Below are 21,637 nucleotides of genomic sequence, written 5' to 3' on the forward strand. Positions count from 1 at the left end.
GCGTTATAGAATAAACTAAGTTATCCTAGCCGTTATCTGTTGTCTCTCATCGAGATTTCGTTCGTATTAAAAAAGGAAGATCAGCTGTTTGCTGGCTTCGAAAAGCAACGGAATCTTTTCTCGTCATAGCCAACAAGGTTTTGGAGAAGCCCAGCCGACCGACGATCTACAATCTGGACGATTTGCTAATTTCTTTTGTATTTCAAAATAGCCACTCATCCGGAATAATGATGACAAGAACCGCCCATGGATACACCGTAAGCAATACAAAAGTTTGAAAAAATCCACACCGCGAGAACATTGTTTCCTAATCGGCTAACGAAACGATTCAACTGAAATATGATACCGCCCATAAAAATGCGACGAATGTCTTAATGAAACTCACTGACAAGAGTTTCCATCAAACCTTATAAAGATCACCAACAAGTAAATGATACTTTCAGGAGGACTCTCCCTGCCTCCCTCATTGTTTTCCGAGTTTTTTATATGAAACTGATACGCAAGTGTACGACATAATTTTGCAATTGAAACCAGCGTAATTTAATGAAACGACCTACACATCTAACAAAATCAATAAATTCTTGCATGTCCTCCATACGTAATAGAGGAAATATCACTATTCAAAAGGCAAAACAGTATTGGAATTAAAACATGGGGTCGATTCTCAGTATTGATGGAACCTGTCGTGAGCGTGACGTTTTTATTCGTAGGTATTTCGGCACCTCTTAAAGTGAAAACTCAAATTCGCAGGTTGTTAAATCATGCAGCCTGCTTTTCTCATGTTTTAGCAGCTCTTGAAATAGAGGCTCAGATCCGTTCTATTTCGAGTGGCGAGTCTTGATCTTTAGATATTTCAGCAACTCTACTGGTTAGCAGGTTCTGTACATGTCTGGTTGATCTTCCAGTGTTCAATTATTTGGGTTGCATTTTTAATAATTTTCAGCATTTCAGTCCCATCATTGGAAGGGGTGAAAACTTTATGGTGGGGGTAGTGCTAACACACCAAACATGCTGATATTAGAATGTAAGGGGAGGTGACGGCTGCAATTTTTCAACGGGTTTTCGGAGAGTAGACCTTCCCAATCATACTCTTCTTTCCGCCTGGAGGGATGTGGTTCAAAGTTAAACCCTACCGTGTTGACATGAAAATATTCCCAATTTGGGGCGCCATACATTTTTAAGTGAGAGAATGGGGTTGAAAATTCAACCTTTACTCCAAATTACATGGAACGGACAGGGCAAACAACCAATAACCACAAAAGGCTGTTGGTAGATATAAATATATATCCTATTCACTGCTTTATGTGGTCGCAGTTTCTTCTTTTTTATTGGAATTTTTGCCCTCATTTTATTTTCATTGAGGCCTCATTTTAGTTTCGTTAAATTAGCTTCAAAGCTGTGCAAGTGATAAGCCTACAGCAACGAGACAATCATGAAGACGAACATCAATAATGACCGAAATTCAAACCCGGGGCAACAAGATCAATAGTTTGATATTCAACCAACTCAAGCATTGCACCGTCAAGCTTTATAGATTTTCAAATGATTTCTGAATATGATTTGAATTAGGAGGTAATTAGTTAGCCGAAATTTTAAGTGATAGATTTGCCTTTTTATCGGCTAGAAGTATTTGGTAATGTATACAAACACGTATTTCGGTGACCAACTGTCCCCTTCTTCAGTGCCTTATCCTCTGAAAAATTTCTTTATAATTTGGGTTTTTTACACCGAAGAAAGGGACAGTTGGTCCCCAAAATACGAATTTGTATACATACTTTTAGCCGATGACATATGGTTTCGGAACATTGTACTCATGGCTTTGACATCCCAAAACGTTGAAGTTCTTCAATATGTTCTAGTTGAAAATAAATTTGTATATTGTTGAACTAAACAAATAAGGAATGCTGACGCAGAGTGAATCGACATTATAAACTTAGCCGTGTTATTGACATAACATGCTGGTCCTAAGCCCAGATAAAGGAAGAGGGTTTAAGGCAACATACGTTGTACTATCTTTAGTAAAACAAAAATAAATTGCCGAAACAGAAAAAAAGATAAAGTATAGTGGGGGTTTCTCTACTATGCTAAATCCTACCTGACCTCTCTTGGTGACAGGTCCCGCGATAGGCGGAACAAAAAAAGGCATTCAATGTCGTTAGAAGCAAAAGTGATGGCGTTGAGTAAAAGAGTTCGGAGAATGGCGTTCACCACAATCAACACGGCATCACGGCGGGGGAGAAATGCATTTACTATAAGTTTCTCGTCAATAAAACACTGACCAGTTGGCAAATTTGCAAGTATATTAACCGCAAAGCAAAGAAAATCTGTATCAACTTATTCAAAGCTGACACCAATGCACACAGAATATAAAGCACAACTGTTGCATTAATAACAAGAATGGTCCACCGCTCTCACACCACTCCTCTTTGTTCTTGTTATGGACATTCGTCATTTGGGGCATCCAACGTACAGCGCCCTATACACTGCTCTATGCAGATGATGTCTTCCTCACAGCAAAGCTGATCTCCAGCAACTTATTCAAACGCGGAATGACTGCCTCATGAAATACGATCTGAGATTTTTGATAACGAACCATAAACCGACCAATGAAATAGGCACTACCACTGTCAATGGCAGCGACCTGTCCTAAACTGACCGATTTAAATATCGCATCAATGCTGTTAACCAATGATGGATTGCATTATAAATTACTTTACACATCTGCGCCACTTGGATAAAGTGGTGTTCATTGTGATCGACGCATCAATGAATGTCTCAAATCCAGAATTTACCGCAGTGTTGTTCGCTCTGTCGCCGTCTATGGTTCTGAGTGTTGGCCCCGACTCCCAGTAATAAAGACAAAGATGTTGCGTTTGTCCAGTAACGTAACACCCCACACACAGAAATAAGTATAGCCTCGATCCATGCCAGGTTGCTCTGACCATAGAAGTCGATGGAAACCGTCCAAAAGGTCAGTGGAAACAACGTTGACTTGATAAGCTAGATGGTGATTTGAGAGCCTTTCGACTTCATCAAATCAGACACATGACCGAACAAAATAGCACAACCGATCAAGTCGAGCCGGCCCCGCTTCTGAATCAATAAAGACTAAAGAAGATCTGACAGCCATTATATCTATAGATGATACCGTAAGAGAACATGCGGAAATCAAGCAAATTGGAAAAAATTCATTATCATTTCACGTGAAATACCTAATAAGAAGTGATTGTCATAATTCACAGTTCAAACGCGTGGTTGTTGGACATTGAAATTACTAAATAGACTAAGGTGAATTCACAGCTGCTTCGCACTAATAAATTAGGTTCAATTGTCAAGAATAGAAAAAGTCTATTACTGTGCGCCTATAGATTATATTGTAGCCTATAACTCAATCACGTTTAAATTTTCCATACTCCCTAATCTATTATAATAAAAGTTTAATAAAAATAGACACTCACCTCGAATCCCTTATTAGGAAAATGTATTTTCGGCCAAGCCAAACTAGCGAAGAGCAAGTGCCAAGCAACAAAACCAAACTGTAAGTACATGTACGTTGTATAATCTTGGTGTTGATTGATAGTTCGATGAATCTGATCTGAGAAGCAGAACCATTTCGTCGCCTGGACGATGCCACTTAAGTTAGGGTCGGGCATTTTCTGGCCCAGGTAATTTTCAAATACACCCTGCATTAGCCTATTGAATTGAATTATATTTATATTTTCCCTTTACTACCATTTTAGGATTCGATAATCTCTTTACCTTTCATAATCTCCTCCACTGTGAACTGCCTCTAGAACTGTTTGCACCCTCACTCCAGCCGACATATCAGTCATGGTTATAACTTGTGAACTCTTATCATTGATTTTCATTTCCGTTATTTGTTTTTTCGGTCGCTGAATCTATTAAGGTGATGATGAAATGCAGTTAGAGAGATAAAAGAAAAATAAAAAAATATAAAACAAACCTGAAATATTGCTGACCACACATCGAAGAGACCTCTATGTCGATCCTTTTGTCCCAGATTACTATTCAGGACATCTTGCAAAGTCAGACGTTTTTTTGACGCACTAAAGAATTGCATCATCGACAGACAGGATCGAACATCATTTCCAGACTTTTCAGCTAACGCTAATAACGACGCCATATCAGTTTTGAAACGTTCACAGTTTGCAATTTCGTATAATCTATAACGGGATTAGAAGCCAGTCAATCTCAATAACTACTAGATAAACATGGTACACACGACTTATATTGTAACAAACCTTTCTGCTAAGCGTGAAGATTCCAGAGGGGGGAAATTCACGACGAAAGCTATTTGACGAAGTTGTCGCAAGGCAGGCACGTATAAATCGTTGCAAATGCAAATAATTGGTCTCCTAAGAATTTGTTTTTTAGTTTTTGTTCCCTTCTTTCCTTTCTGGATCACATTGTCGGAACAAAACTTAATGAGAAATTCAATAGATTGCAGCGGTGCTCCGTCTATCTCATCTGTAGACAATGTTTAAAACAAAATTCGATTATACTCCTTAACATGGGGAGTTCACAACGATACCTACCCAGCACTATACAATTCGGACGTTTATCTTGATTCAACACGGATGTCATCTGAGTTCCACTCTCCAGAGCAAGCCGGAAAGCTTCTGGACTTCGATCGTCTGAAGCATTTATTTCGCGGACATTGTAGCCAGCATGTCGAGCAATCGTATGAGCTAGTGTAGTCTTCCCAAGACCAGGTGGGCCACATAGCAAAGCAATTTTTTGAATCGGCCGTCCGAGTTCATCAATGTCGGTATTTAACATATTTTTCGACCGTTTCTTCCAACCACCAGTTGATTCAAACCTGCCGGTCTTCTTGTTGAATGTGTTCAATTTACTCTGATCTGCTTTAATGGTGTTGAACTCTCTAATATCAGAAAATGAAAAACAGAAAAGGAAATTATGTTGTTTGGAGAATCATTTGTTTCAGTTAAATGCGCCCTACTTAATCTTGACAATTAGTTTTTTTTGTTGTATAAATACAAATGTGAAGAAAGTATTTGTATCGTTAGATTGTGTTTTTGAAGTGCGTTAATTGAAAAAAATGGCAAAAACACGTAAAATGAGTGATATCGACCAAGGAGAAATAATTACCTTATTTCATAAAAAATATAGCACATATAGTCAGTTCTCTGTAGTTTATTTTTAAAAAAAACTCCGGGCCACTGGGTGTACTGCCCGGAAACAGGGTTCTGGAAGGCCGAGAAAGACTACATCAGCCGACGAGAGACTGATGCCGAGATTCTGCAGGATCGGTTCAAAAGTTCATTGGGCATTAAAAAAGAACTCAAGGATTCCATTGGGACAGAAATTGACGAATCAATGGTTCGTCGGAGGCTCAGAGAGGGCGGATCTCATGACCGTCGTCCTGCAAAGAACACTTTTTTAAATGGAAGAATGCGGAAGCAACGCTATTTATGGGCAAAGGACCACGAAAATCGACCCTGAAACAGTGGCAAACTGTGATATTTTCCGATGAATTCCAATTTAATATTTTTGGGTCGGATGGGATCCGTGGTGTATGGAGAAGATCAGGCGAGCGATTCAATGGGGAGTGTATTCAGACCACAGTACACCAGCCGGTGAGCAGGATGATCTGGGGCTGCTTTTCGTTTTATGGTGTGAAAGGACTTTCATTAATTGATGGAACAGTCAATGGTGCAGCCTATAAACGAATCTTGGAGGAGCATCTGATACCTTGCATTGAAGAGCAATATCAGCACTTAAGTGGGGTCATCTTTCAGGGCGATTCTGCGACCTTTCCCAGTCCCATATTGTAAGTAATATTCTTATTTTTTCCAGCTGTTTTATAAGAAATATTGAAGGTTTTCCAATTATTTAACCTTTCTGCTTAGGAGGTGCGCAAGTTTCCGTCCGGAAACTCAGTAAAGCAGCTGACTTGGCCCGGGAACAGCACGGATTTAGACGCTATAGAAAACTTGTGGGCACTAATGGAGAAAAAGGTAGCTGTACAGACACCGAAAACCCAACATGAGCTTGATTTAATCCTCTTAAGGACGTGGAATGATGAAGTTGACATGCATATTCTGCAGAATCTTATTTCATCAATACCAGCGAGGATTAGAACCATAATTAAGGAAAAAGAACGTGGAACGAAATACTAATTAAACATTTATGAGTTTATTGTTTAGTTATTAAGTAAACCAAAATAAATTATTGTGATACGACAAGTTTTGTGATTGATATGAAACAGAAACCAAATTTATCTATTTTTCGTAAAGTAGACTAATTTTGAATAAAAGTCCCTCCTGAAAAATTTTACATAGTTTTTTTTTCTCCAACAACTATTTTTAGAGCAAAATATCAATACACAAAAACCCTCAATACACAAAAACCCTCATATTTACTTTTTTTATCAGCTCAATTTTTTTTCTCAAAAATCAGATTTTCTCACTGATCGGAATTCGTTTGCCGAGTACTGTATAAACATGCTGTAAAATAATAAATTCCTCTAGATCAACACAATCTCCGTTGAAAGAACGAAGAAAAAACACAGTAGTTGATATGGCTGCAGAAAATTAGAATGAAAAGTCCCCCAAGATACCAAGGCCAAATCAATCTTCTAGACGACCAACAAAGTGAACCATGCACAAATAAGAAATCGCAATGTCCAAGTTTAACGATTTGATAATAGTTATCGTAACAACATAAGCACTACTGGTTTGACATGGAATTCCGCAATCACAAAAGGGTATAGTACAGTAGCCTTTGCGATGATGTCGTACAGGCTTAATTACAAGGTGCAAAATTTGGTTATACAATAAACTACTAAAATGACCAAGTTTAGAACTCTGCCCAGGATGGCAACTAGAACTTCGAACTTCACTCACCATAAATAAATTTGATGATTTCTTCATACTTTTGAACCTGCTCTATCAGAAAACAAAATTAATCAGCAATTAATCAGTTTAAAGAAAGAATGATGGGTTAGCATGGCAAGGAACATAAAATGAAACACAAACGAAACTAGCAGAGAAAACAATTCACAAGAAGATGCAGTACACTCAACTAAATGCACTTCAGATAAGATTGCCATTCATTTGCAGGAGGCAATTGTGACTGGGCTAGCTGCTAAGAGCAATCTGTCGCTAGACAGAAATGTTTGTATTGTAGAATGTTTGGTAAAAACAGCGTTACTATTATATTTCTGCAACGATCAAAGGGTAGAATAGGTCCCAGAGCGAAGCGTGGATTGGCACACACGATGGGAACCTGGGAAACGCTTGCTGAACCAATATCAAAAGCTCTACTACGGAACCGTATCTCCAGCTCCACGTGGTGATCGCTGAGAGCTCTTTCTTAATGCAGATGGAGAAGTAAGAAGGTGAGTATTCCGCGCCTAAAAACGGGATAAAGTGTACTGACTGGACAAGCCTACACAGAAAACCAAAGTTACGGATCCACGAAAGGTATCTCGGATTGGATTAACTACACAACGACAAACTCGGCCAAGCGCATTTTCCCATGGAACGTGCGCGTCCTGTAAAAGAAAAGTAGGGGCAGGCAAACTTTGGAATATAAGCCTACCAGAAGGCAGTAGAACAAACCCTTTAAGTCTGTCCCAGGCATGATATCAAAATCATACTTGGAGATTTTAACAGTCAAGTAGGGATGGAGCCCATATTTAGGCGATACGTTGGTTCCCATAATTCTATGATAGTAAGGATACCAATGATAACGCACTGCGGATTATTCAATTAGCAGTATCGCACGAAATTGTTGTACATGGGTCTCTGCAGACGAGACTACTTTTAACCAAATCTACCACATACTAATCGAATGTCGCCACTTGTCAGCCTTGATGGATGTCAGAATATAGAGGGGCGAATATAGACTCGGATCACTTTTCGTTTTCATGGTACTCCGGGCTCTAATAACAACACCGCCTAGTATACCTTCTGACAATAACGTGAGGGTGAACACTGAAACCATCCATAGCAGAGTTCTCCGTAACCCCTATAAGGGGGAAATGGAGACCAATAACCGCAGCTGACAGATGTCTCGGAGATGAAGCATCAACAAAGGATCTGAAAAACTTTATCATTAGTATGGCCATAAACATATTCAGCCCCAGTCGTAAAACAAGTCGGGAAACCGGAAGCTGGGCGCTTCAGGTATGAAAGGTTTTGTTTGCTTCTTCTGTGAGTATATTTGAGTGTAGAACTATCCCATTAGTACGTAGTCCGTTATGTATATGCATTTAGCATGTCAGAATTAGTACTTTGGGTTGTAAATTTACACTAAAAGACGACTTTGAACTGACTGACTTGACGTGTCTACCAATTGATATTATTAATAAAAATAATTTAAAATTGAAATTAAATTAACTTTTATCAAGAATATAAAAAGATATTTATATTACTTAATTAATAATATATAATTTAAAACTTAATTGAAACTAATTTACTTTTAATTTGTTATCTAAGTTACTTTTTCCTTAAAAAGTTTTGAGAAAAAAATCGTTTTTTTGGCTTGGCGGGAATGAGCGACGAGCCGCCGGCGGGTGGCGGACCAGACCGGCCCCCACCATAAGGCCTAGGGGCACTCGGATCGGTCGTGGAGTCCGCAACGAGGAGGATCCAGACTTGAAAATAGCCAATCTGGAAAGAAGAAATGACGAGCTGGCGAAGACACTCGAAGATCTCAAAAATCAAATGACAATATTGATAAAAAAAATGGAAAGCTTACGGAACAGCTAATGGCTGGGGAGGCGGACCCGTCGTCTCCAAAGGTAGCCAGAAAAAAAGTAAAGCTTTCATCGACTACTTTTGCAGTCATGGAGGAACCGGGCTGCCTTGAGGGCGAATAAGTTTTCGGCAGCGAATCTGTCCGTATGGAGGACATAGAGAACAGTAAAGCAGACGATACGAGAATCGATGTTGAGAGTTAAGGTTTATGAATTGGGTGGTAGAGATTTAGCCACTCTACTTAATGGGAGGCTCCTCACTTCACCTACACTCCAAAGGAAGAGAAGATGCAAATCTTCCTTCTGAAAGGCTTGGATGCGGAGGAAGAGCCCGATGAAGTGCTCAAAATGCTCCGGGAGACGGGAACTGAGGTCAAGTTCCTCTCAGTGTCACGGTTTAGTACGAGGAGATCCGTTTTGGAAAAACGATTCCTGCCGCACTTCCTCGTGCAGATAAGCCCGGAGAGCCGGGGAAGCGATCTGATCGGCATCAGGTCGCTTAATTACCAGGCCATTCGTTTTGAGCGCCTGCTAAGGGGCGAAATAGTCCAGTGTCGAAGATGCTAGCGCTATGGTCACTCGGCAGTGAACTGTCAAATGACGTTACGATGTGTAAAGTGCGGGAAAGACCATATCGCAGCCGAATGTTTGCTGACTGAAGCAGATGGCAAGGAAAAAACTTTCTGTGTCAACTGCGGAAGTGGAGGGCATCCGGCTTCGTACCGTGGATGTCCTGCATACCGCAATGTTAAGGTCACAAGGCAGCAGGCACCGAGATCGGCCCAAAGAACGAAGGTGTCAGCGGCGTTGAACGGTACCGTCCCTTCGGCACCAATCGTCTCGGGGATTCCATTTGCAGAAGTAGTTCGACAAGGGGGAGCTAAGAAGCTCCAACAAGAGGCAAGTGGCGGGATGAACACCATCCTCAATAAAATACTAACCATGTGTGAAAACATGCAGCATACGCTACACGTAGACAATACAAAAATAAATAGCATAACAGAATATTTACACAAACAGCATGCCCGCTGCTAGGTCTGCAGTCACAGCGGTACCACTGGATGGTCTCCGGATCATCGCGATTAATGTGAATTCCATCGTAGGAACCCAGCGAAGAGCGGAGCTCCTTTATTTCGCTGCCAGACAACAGCCTGACATAGTCTTGATTTCAGAAACCCACCTCAATCCGAGGCATTCGATAACATTCAAGGATTTTGAATTCGTAAGGAACGATAGACGAAATTGTGATGGGGGAGGTGGTACCGGAATACTTGTGGGTAGTCATTATCGTTTCAGGCATATTAATAGGCCTGAATTTGAAACCTTTGAGTGTATCGAAGTCTCATGTATTCTGTTTTCACTGCCTAGAGGAGGGAATTTATACATTCTGTCAGTTTATGCAGTGGGAAACAACCGAGCCAAGTTCAAGGAGGAATTCCATTCTCTGTTCACGATACTCGAACTGAATAGGCTGCATAATTATTATATTATAGCTGGCGACTTGAATGCTAAGCATACCTCGTCGTTAAACGCCACAGACAATCCCAGAGGGGTATTCCTCAAATCTTGGATAGAGCAATACCAGATAGAGTATAAATGCGAATTATATGGGTCAGAGAATCCAACCTGGCCCAGGGCAAATTCCTATCTGGATTTGTGCATTGCTAACGCGCGCTTGAACTTTAATTTTAGGAATCCTCAACGGAAACTACAGACTCTTGCTTACGATAGCGACGATAACGCTATACTTATTGAAGTTCTGTTTGATGGACGAAGAGTTCGCCTTCTGCCGATGGACAGTGGCGTCTACAGGCTGAACTTTAAACAAACAGATTGGAAGAAATTCCAAGAGAGGTTTATTCGGGGATATCGAGAGGAATGCCCACCTCTTGATGGGGAAAACGATGGTACAATTGCACCAGGTGACAGGAACTTGAGCAACGAGGAAATACTTCAGTATCTTCTCAAGCTGGAGAACTTGATGCTGGAAACAATTGAACAACTGCAGCCATAAAACGGTTGAAAAAAATGAAAAGCCTTCTGCTCACTCGCGTCAACAAAATCTATCGGAGATATGGGGACTATCATCATCCCATATTGGTTGAGTTCAAATCACTTCTAAAGATCGCGCGGGATCTTATCCGTCAACATTACGTAAATGAAGTGAACTTCCAATGGCGGGAGAAGTTAAAGGGTATTTCACCAAGCGATCCAGATTCCATGTTTACTAAGATAAATACGTTATTCCGGAAGAAGTCACGAATAACTGTGCCGAGAATTAAAGTCGGTGGCAGCGAGATACAACACCTTATTGACTCAGGTATAGACACGAATAGTGTAACTGCTGATGCGCAAGGCAATTACATCGTGATGGATGATGCTCTGAAACTCGAACTTATAGGGGAGCACTTTGAATTAGTGCATCGGCCCAGAACGGACTTAGAGCCAACGCGACTTTCGGAAATTGTAGAACGTGATGTACACAATTTCAAATATAGCCTGAACGGCACCACAGTTCTCCAATGCTCTGCATTGCAGGCTGATCTCATACCGAATGATAATCTGCTTGATTACTTTGTCTCATGTGTAGAGTTAACTTCCATATTCAGAAGAGTAAACAATAAGAGATCAGCCGGTATGGATGGCATTCCCAACGTGGTCCTCAGGCATTTACCAGACATTGCCATTCGTAATTATTGCATTTTGTTCGATAATTTATTGAACAATTCCTTCTTTCTAGGACAATGGAAGAAAGCCCGAGTATTCCCGAGCTACCGCCCAATCAGTTTGCTGCCTAACATCAGCAAGGTTTTTGAGGTTTTGGTATTGAAAGCCTTGAACGGGCATATCAAGAAGAAGGAATTATTGCCGAACGCGCAATTCGGATTTCGATCTGAACATTCGACAATACACAATACATGCAATAACGAAGGTAACGTCTGATATTTGCTGGCGGATTAACAATGGTGAGTGCGTAGGCGCTTGCCTTATAGACATGGAGAAAGCCTTTGATACCGTCTGGTTGGATGGACTGATTTTCAGGCTCCTGAAGAATGAGTTTCCCAGCCATCTCGTAGCGATGATGTGTAGTATGCTCTATGGCAAGTGCTTTGTCATTACGGACGGAAATCTCACTACTAATAGGGAATTTCATGTTCTAAATGGATTACAGCAAGGGACAGTTACTGTGCCTACACTTTTTGCGGTATTTGCCGGCGAATTACTCAACTCTTTCGATTTTAATAAATCTCCTAAAAGGTCGTTGGTTGCCTTTGCTGACGATCTGATAGCCTACACGGCACACAAGAAGGTAACTGAGGTTGAACTTCAGAAGATGTTCAATGATATTAAGTTCTTCACGAAGAGTTGGCGGATGAAAATCAATGCGCAAAAGTGTGAAACGATTCTGTTTCGAAATTCCTTGGCGTATGCCAGTAGGAACTTGAAAAGGAATTGGAGAGATTTCCACATTGTCGCGAACGAGGATAGTTCTGAACGCATTCCTCATAAGAAGTGCGTTAGATACCTGGGTGTGCGTCTTGTCGAGCGTCTCCAATTTAACGAGCACGTTAAAGTCGCGCTAGAGAGCGCTCGCAAGGCATTCATGTCTCCTCGAAGACTCTTTTATGCTCCACATCTTAGCCGGAAGGTTAAGATTATTTGGAAATGGAGAAAATAAAGATCTTTGAAAGGAAATCTCTGCGTGCTTGCACGGGGCTTAATAGGACTGCTTCGTCAAACTATGAGCACTAGGTAATCTCCTGATTGCGTGTTCTGCAATAGAGTGGCGGACGACGTTGAAAACATCTTTTTCTATTGTGTAATATGGGATGACGTTCGTCAACAACTTTATGCAGACACAGGGGAGTTCTCTTCAGACAACATTGTCAGAGAGATGCTGAAAAGCGCTGGCGGATGGAGTCGTGTTTCGCATTATGGTCGGACTCTTCTTATTGCGAACATTATTGAGCTCGACCGGAGAAGGGGCCGGAGGTTCTCTGAACTAACAACTCTCTTCCTCCTCTCGTTGGTGAAAGGAATTTCCTGTCTTGAAGGCTCCCTATGCCGGGCGAGCGGGAGGCTAGCCCGAAGTAGTGTATCACACGGTGCCAGGCTAGTTCTATGATGTCAGGAAGGTGTTTAGTTGCCAGTCCGATGGCGTACTGTTGCAGGAATTCAACACCATGGGGCACGAGGGAAGTATTCTGAAACGAGTGCTGAAAAGCAGAACCGATGATAGTCGACCAAGAGGGAAGCCAAAACAAATTGGGAGGACTCAGTGGATGCAGATCAATTCTAAGATTTTCTAACTGGAGAACCAGTGAGAATTGAACCGCGACCTTCTGTACGACAGCCTTGTGCTCTAATCACTCAGCTATCCGAACACTATATTCTGAATGCCCACCTAAATTGAGTAAACAAAAAAGTGCAGCAACCCAAGAATAATGGCTTCGAAAATTGGTAAGGATATCAAGGATAGTTTTCAGAATATTGTTTGCAAAGAAAATGTCTACAAAATTTTAAAGAAAGGTGATGGTCATATCCGAGTAGAACGAAGAAAGCCCTTTATATCACATGTTAACAGAAAAACAAGTCGCAAAACCAGAAGCTATATGCTTCAGGTATAAACGGTTTCTTGTTTCCCTATGTGAAAAGCGATGAGTGGATGACAGTTCTGTGTGCACATAGTGAAAAATTTCATTGCCCTCTATTTTTTTAGAAAGCCATTTAAATAAATCATTTAATTGAAAGCACTGTATTGATAATAGTCAACCTCATACGCTCCACACTCGGAGTCTTGAATTTGCAAAGAAGCGGCTATTTTGATGTATTATAACTTTGTTAGTAATTGTGGGATTTCCACCAAACTTGGCAAGGTCATTCCCTATGTTATACCCTATATTATTACAAAATTTCGTGGTGCTAGCATGAACTTAAGGGGGGTTTTGCAGCCAATTACTAAAAATTATAGTAACATACTATTATTAACTTTATTTGTACAGATATCAGTATTGAAAGTATTTATGAGCCCAGGTACCATATAGTGGCAGCCTCCTGATTTTTTTTTCAGATTTTTCGGTTTGGGAAATTAAATTCGTTGTAAAAAGATGAAACTCACGGTATGCGTGAGCGTTCATAGTTCCCAGCTTTCTACCAAATTTAGTGTCAATCGCTGTAACCGTCTCCGAGAAAAAAGCGTGTGACGAACAGACAGACAGTAAACCGATTTTAATAAGGTTTTGTGTTTACACTAGATTCTCTAGATTCTTCATTAATGGAATTTTAATACTTCACTCGAGTGTCAATTATGACTTCAGCATCTTATTTGTATGGCTTAGGATGCGGGAAATCCGCCCGAGTTGATAAATTTGAACTGCTATAACTCTGACACTAATAGCCGTAAACTTGGCATGCATATGCACGATATGATATGCACAATATAGCTTCTATGCCAGTGCAAAATTTAGTATACCTAGGATGAACTTAAGAGGGGTTTATCGGTCAATTTCTAAAAGTTGGTAATATACTATTAGTAAGTTTATTTGAACAGATATTGAAATGGCACATATTTTGAAGCCTGGATTACATCTAAGCGCACCACCCTGATTTTTTTCGGAATTTTAATTTGGGTAGTTTCCGAAAATGAGTCCTATCTCACTTTAAGTGTGTACATTTTGACTCCTTGCTCACGTAATTTACAACTGATGTCCGTCTTTCCGAAGCAACTAATATTAGCTTCGGAAAGTACTAACCGAGACCTATCATTTGATACCCTACACGACTATATCCGGTGACAAAAAATTTAATTACCCGCTTTGCATGTATGGGGAGCCACCGTTTAAACTAAATTTTTGTCACTCGCTGTATGCGTGGGAGCCATAGTTCCCATCTGTCCACCAAATTTCGTTCGGATCGGTTTAGCCGTTTTGGAGAAAAGTGCGTGTGACAGTCAGACGGTGAATCGATTTTAAGAAAGTTTTGTTTTACACAAAACCTTAAAAGCAAATTGACTTTGCTAAACAGCACATAAACAAGCTCAGGTAATATTAACTGAATCAACAATGAACAAAAAAGTATATTTGGATAAACTTAAAACCAATTTGAAGCAAAATTATGCAAAATGGGTTCATATTCCAGCAGGACAACGACCCAAAACGCACTGTGAAGATTGTTAGGCTTTGACTATTGTATATTGTCCCGCTCAGCTTCATACACCCCAAGAATCTCTGCATCTGAATCATATTCAACATCTTTGGGACTTACTAGAAGGTAGGATTCGAAATCACAATATTTTATCCAAAGAAATGCTTAAGGATATAATACATCAGATGAAGACTGAATTCCATTTCATGATTACAATATAAATTTATGCATTCAAAAACTAGCTTCCTTTGACTTCTTTTTCTTTATGAAATTGGAATGGGGAGGGGGGACTCCCCATATTTGTTATACACAAAACCTTAAAAAGCATATCTTTCACAATTGTACCCGCATATTCAAAAGCAATCAAGTACATATTCGGTACTTCTTAGCTGACGTCTTAAGCAGATAACGGCTACAGTCCAACTCTGTAGTGCCTGCCGGCGCAAATCAATTCCCACCTAACCTCCTCTTAGTGATACCGACCTATTCAACTGGTCAAAAAGAATGTTCTACCAACAAAATTAGGCACCCTACACTATCCTCGACACACCTAAGCGACTCGAATCCTTATTCTTTACGGTTATTCCTCCACACTATCTCCTTCAAGTTTATCGAACTCGTAGCACATTTGGAGTGGAGATTTTTCAGAACTTCCCCTCTAGTGCCCCTGATAGCATCTACCATCACGTTCAGGGCTTGATTTAAACCAACGGTTAAGTTAACTGCAAGAAAACTATTCTAAATAGGCAAGCATTGAACTTTTACCGGACAATAAAGATAAAGAGCTTTTCAGTCAAGATCGCAGATGCGTTCTGCACATCTTCACTTGGAAGTAATGGTTTCCGCTTATGCGATAATGTGATGGCGTTGGTGCACGGTTGCATTTGTTATAGAAACTTTCCAGCCAGGTGCCAAAGCACGAAAGCGGTGATCCGAATAATATCACAATTTATCAATTTCCACTCGGCTGGTTTGGACATATACGGTATTGAAATACGACAAATAATACATAAAGAGATGCACAGAACACACTGCCATCTTGACTCGACCTCAAAGCGGATGTCCTGCTTTAACTTTCCATTGTGTCCACACTCACCTTCCAAACACAACCTTGTCCCACATCTTAAGCCAGTAGAGCAAGCTGCGGTTCGTACTTTCATCCGACAACAGTTCAATGTATTTTTTCGGTTGGTATTTTTCAACCCAGAGATCGTGGCCTACAGCGATGTCGTCCCTAGTTACCTCCAACGGGGCGTTCACCGCAGGCCGAGTAATCTGTGGTGCCGTCATGCGCTTCACTACCTACAGAAGGCAACCCAATTACTGTTTCTGTGGAAGATAGTTCTGGCAGGTCCAGCTTACCAATTCGCGAGCTTCATTCCAAACCGACACCTTAGATTCACCCAACAAGCCACCGAAGCCTTTGTTGAACGTATCCACTTCGTTGATTTCCTTGGTTTCGTGTTCTTCTGAGTGTCGCCTCACGTAGACCCGGTCCATTCCATTGTGCGATAGAGCGATAAAGGGCCATCTAATCCGTATAGAACAAATTAAGGAATATTTTGTAAAGTTTTAATGAATGGAAGGGTTTACTTCGGAACATTGCTCGATAAGTTCTGCATATTGAACGAATGGATCTTATTCAAGCGATCGACTGCATCCACCTTGAGCGGGTTGTGTATCTCCCTCGCCCTCCTCCTAGCCTCAACGATCTTTTCAATCAGTTCCAGGTCCCTTTCCTCTTCACTTTTCTTCTTTTTCGCTTCGTTGCATTCCAGCTCCAGCTCCTTCTCAATGTCGCGGATGTCCCCGAATAAGTCCTCGAGCCGTCGTTTGCGACTGATTCCTATATTCTGTATTTCTGTAAGCGGGTCCAGAGGTGCCATTTCGAAGCTATCTGACTTGGGGAGAGGCGTCGAGGAAATTCGCTTAGCCGCGGCAGGTGTCCCGAAGAGTCTTCGGTTCACAGGAGCTCCGCCTCCTGCTGCCTCGTGTGGGATTTGAGATAAATGGGGGCTGGACAAAGTGCTTTGAGTCAGTGACTTCGAGGAGCATGGCTGGGGCTCCGTTCTTGTGATGTTATCATAATGATTCACTGAAATGTAGTGATTTTTCACACAATCGTATGCCAAGCAAATGCTTCCCAGGAATACTCACATTCGTCCATCATTTCAAGCTCCTCATTATACATGAGCTCGAACTCCTCCTCCTCCGTCGGGTAGTGGCTCATTTTGACTGTTTCCTGATCCTACTTATGAACATAACACACTGCGCTTTTAGGGGAAATAAACACTGGACACAAGAGCACAATTTGTTTACATCACTTCGTGTCAAAATACGCGCGCAAATTGAAGGAGTTTTGAGACGTCAATTCAATCCAATCGACACTGCTGTGGTTTAAAACTATACTAAGTGCCGGATCTACTCGATTCTTAATATATCACGAAGAGATGGCAGCACCACCCCGAAGAAAGAATCTATCAGTGATTTCAGATTCATTTATTGAGCAATAACGAAATACATAAATAAAAGTAACTTATTGCACACTCTAATGACAAAGCGTCTCTGTAGTTCAATTCGACGATAATTATGGAAGTTATCCAGTGAAACCGGCAATGCAACGCCAATGGGAGAAGGTTGCTGTCACTACAAATACGTCTTATCATAAACTTAAACCTTTTCTCTTTATATACAAAAAAACGAAAGCGTAGCCCTCGGAAGAGGCGTTCTCTTGGGCCCTATCAGAGAGCTACCTTTTACTTTATTTTATTGTAGATTGACGAAGGTCTGTACACTGTACACTGTATTTTATAATTGATGATTATTTGCCGTTATTTATTTAATTAGTAGTGACGTAATTCGTGCTGATATTATAACTTAACGTATCGTGCAGAGAGAAGGGGTCAAGCCGTGAACTGCAGAATAGACTGACGCTGGATACCGCTGCCTAGAAGCCAATTTATCTCTGCCTGATATGTCCCTCACCAGGAGTGAAGTCTCTCGTCTACCAAGACTTTTACAGGGTGGTGACTGCCACACCCTGTACGAGGTGACCCTACCGTTAACAAAACGCTACGGACCCAAACTGATGAGTCAAAAAGTTCACCCCCCAAATCCAGGGTGTCATGCGAACCGTGCCCATTGGATACTTTGCAGTCGGGGGTAACTGACTCTATTCGAACCGAGCCTCACTAAGTAACTTGACATTGACGTGCTACGGGGGGCTATGGAACGTTGGACTTCCTAACCCCATTCTCGTTGGAATGAAATAAGCAAAAAAATTAATATCATAAAGAAGGCAAATAAAAAAACAAGCGGAACCCCGTACCACACACCAACTGGCCACCAGGCGCAGGTACATCTCCGTAATACTGAGAGCCATGTGGCAACACCCAAAAAGGGGTCAAGCAGTGGAGCCAAGGTCAACAGTGGTCTACTGCGAAGTCCACAACCAACAAAGGTCACCGCTCAAAAAACAGGGACCAGCAAAAGTACTTCTAAGATTCTGATCTCAGACAGGAAGAAAACAGGCCTCAATGGCGCAGGTGCTAAATGGTGTTTGTGAAAGAAGGCCTGAAACTAGAAGAGGCCCTTAAGAAAGCTCGGGGCAGACCAAAGCCTTCAACATCAGGGCCCAAAAAGCGGGGATCAGCGGAGATTAGCCCACAAGACACACTAACCCAAATCCGAACTTCAGGGGGGGAGAAATTCCTAGTAGGTTAGGAGTGAAGGCAGGAGCCAGGAAGCCCACCATTAGTTATGCTAGTGCGGTGAAGGGCATTGGACTAGCTAGACTACCGAAAGCATTCCCGGAGCAAATACTTACTCTTGAGGAGCAAGAAATTATCGATCGCAGATGTGCAATAGATGAAGTGTGAAGCTCCCGAGCACTGGCAAACGCTTTCGACTGCGTCTTATACTGGTGAACTGCGCTACGGAGGACACTGCGGACATGCATAGGATCGTAGTCCCTTAATTGCCTGGCTCGAGAGAAGCAGAATTGTCGATCGTGCAGGGGATGGTTTAGCAGAGTCACACATGGTGACGGTATATCTTCCTAAAGTCGTAACGCTAGAGACGGAAGATCTTATTGCTCAAAGTCGCATATAAAGAGTCTTCAAAAGCAAGGTGGAGGGCAAATTCAAACTTCTCACGATTAGGGTAGATGACCGATCCCTGAAGGCAATCAAACGACAAAACTGTCTTACCAACTGTAGATTTGGTAACATACCAGTGCATGTGCACAAGGAAAAGCCGAGGAGCGATACTTCAGGGGGACATCGGGTATAAAACCGAGGTCACCGAAGGAAGTCGACCTGGTACCCAGTGAGGTGGAGAGGCTGGACGACCTATCCTATCTGGATCTTCTAGGGCTCAAGGTAGATAGCGATATGCTGGAAACGCCGTGTCGGAGGAGGAGGATGACATTCCGATAGTGGAGAAGAGTTCCAAACAATAATGGAACCAATGAGTCAGATAGCCCAGGTAAACCTCCACCATGCAAGAGCTGCATCTGTAGTGATTGCGAGGACAATCTCCAAGGACAACATTGGAATAGTTCTAGCTCAAGAGCCCTGAGCATATGGGGGGCATGCTAGAGGGTAGCCAAATAAAAGTACCGGCAGGTACAAATTCTATTGTCGTGAGCACTACTGAAGGTTATCCACAGGGTGAGGTGTTATCACCGCTTATATGGAGTATGGTAGTTGATGAGCTCCTAGGAGAGTCAACAAATACTGGAATACAGGTTCAGGGTTACGGTGACGACATTGTTCTAATCTGGTGGGGCAAAATGTAGGAATACCCTATGTGACAGAATCCGAACTGGATTACGAATCATTAGTAACTGGTGCAGGAAACCGGGCATGCGCATAAATGCTGTCAAGGCCAATATAGGGCCATTCACTAAAAAGCGTAAGCATGATCAACTGGGAGCCATTGGGGTACATGATGAGAAACATAGGTGGAATATTTGAGAATTACACTAGACGAAAAATTATTCTGGATGATGCATATGTCGGAAAGCTACAAGAGCTGTAATGGCTTGCAGGTTCATAGTAGGAAAAAATGGGGATGCACACTGCAATAGTAAGGCTAATGATTATCTATCTGTCATCTGAGCAGAACGAACTGAACTCAGTCGTGACTATCAGTTGGCCAATGGGGACATGTCCAATGACATCCCTGGTTCTTCTGAATGTCTGGGAGTACCAGTGGGGCAACAAGCTGCCTAAATCAAAGGAAAGTTGATATTCTTTTTTGGCGGTATCCCGAACTACTGATACCAAGGAATAGCATGACAACGTGTATCCATTTCGATAACTAATTTGAAATACGTTAGAGTAACAGGGCAAACTGGGAGAGCGTGGCAGTGACCTACCGCTTCAACTAGCAACTGACTACTTGGTACACTGACGGATCGCTCACAGCAGAGAAAGCGGGCGCTGAGGTCATTTGTCCAAAGAAAACGAATTTTGAATCAATGGGTAAGCAAACTAGTACGTATATTCCAGGAGGAAATATACGCCATAAACATATGTGCCTTCTTCAACCTCCAAAGAACTTAAGGGGCCAATGTTTCTCTAACCAACAGTTGAGCGGCGATCAAGGTACTTTGATCAACCAGGTGAATTCTAAACTTGTACGGGAATGCCTTGAGAGACTGAACTACGTACAATAAGGTCTGTTGGGTTAAAAGACAATGACTATTTATATACATCCTGTACATGTATGTATGTTGAATAATATTGGCCTCAGTATTGAGCCTTGAGGGACTCAAGCTCGTACCGGATAATCCGCAGATCTCTGCTCGGATATCCAAACATGGAGTATTCTATCGGAAAGAAAGTTGTTTAGTATTCGAAAGATGGATAGAAGGCAATTGGTTTTGATTAGTTTGCACAGAGCACCCTATATCCAAATGGAATCAAAACTTGTTGTCTAACTGACTGAGGCTGAGGAAGCAGGTAATAGTGTAGTTGCCTACATTGAGGTGATTAATTCCATGATCCTGAAGTGGTGACCTATTCAGTAGAGCGATTAGAATGGGGTTAGTTTAACCTCGCTTCGGTAAAAAAGCGAGGTCACTCCTTATTTTATCTGCTGATGAAACCTCTGAGAGATGAGTGAGAAAGGATCCTTCCATTCCCAAGCTTTTCTCGTTACCATTGTGTTGTTCCACGTAAGCTCGTGAGGAAAATGAGGGGTTTGATTGACTTTAGGAGGGTTTTGTAAGAAGCATTTGATACAGCATGTTCGTGTCTAACATACAAGAAAGATGAGTTAAGTTTCGGTACATGGACAGTAATCTCTTCATTTAAGTGTATACATAGTTTATCAAGTGGTTCGATCTAGGTCCAATTGCAATAAATCTTAATTGAGAAGTTTGAAATACCGATTGGTATGTGTCTGAAGTATAATTGGTAAGCCTTTATGCAAATTAAGTGAAGGACAAGGCCATGGTGGTCCGAAAGAGCAGTAACAATTGAGGAATCAATTGGGCTAGGTGACAGGTTAGCCTAAATTATAAAGCAGTCAAGAAAAGAGGATCCAATGGTGAACAGAAGAAACTGGCGCATTTACAATATCAGCTTCTTGGTATGCTCCCGACTGAATCAATCCGAAACCAAACCGTTAGTATTGTTGAGAGAATCTCGTTGCGAAACATGTTAAGCGCTAAGGACACCCCCTAAAATGAAGGCATCGCAGCGCAATGACAATTGATAAGATTATCGGATTAATATAACGCCC

General features: G+C 41.5%; 1 protein-coding gene across 1 annotated transcript in view; it reads right to left on the minus strand.

Annotated features, from left to right (window-relative positions):
* LOC119647029 (chromosome transmission fidelity protein 18 homolog) overlaps positions 1 to 17,157 on the minus strand; it is a 56,385-nt gene extending 39,228 nt beyond the window's left edge. Inside the window, exons 1-9 of the mRNA XM_038047771.1 lie at positions 17,045 to 17,157; positions 16,481 to 16,982; positions 16,250 to 16,418; positions 15,984 to 16,189; positions 4,557 to 4,903; positions 4,263 to 4,488; positions 3,965 to 4,184; positions 3,760 to 3,899; positions 3,459 to 3,693 (exon numbers count right to left, since the gene is read on the minus strand). Of these exons, the coding sequence (XP_037903699.1) occupies positions 3,459 to 3,693; positions 3,760 to 3,899; positions 3,965 to 4,184; positions 4,263 to 4,488; positions 4,557 to 4,903; positions 15,984 to 16,189; positions 16,250 to 16,418; positions 16,481 to 16,982; positions 17,045 to 17,117 (2,118 nt within the window). The 5' untranslated portion in view covers positions 17,118 to 17,157. The remainder of the gene's footprint in view (positions 1 to 3,458; positions 3,694 to 3,759; positions 3,900 to 3,964; positions 4,185 to 4,262; positions 4,489 to 4,556; positions 4,904 to 15,983; positions 16,190 to 16,249; positions 16,419 to 16,480; positions 16,983 to 17,044) is intronic.
* Positions 17,158 to 21,637: the final 4,480 nt, after the last annotated feature.

Source organism: Hermetia illucens, chromosome 1, assembly GCF_905115235.1.
Source record: "Hermetia illucens chromosome 1, iHerIll2.2.curated.20191125, whole genome shotgun sequence".
In the NCBI taxonomy this organism is placed as follows: Eukaryota; Metazoa; Arthropoda; class Insecta; order Diptera; family Stratiomyidae; genus Hermetia; species Hermetia illucens.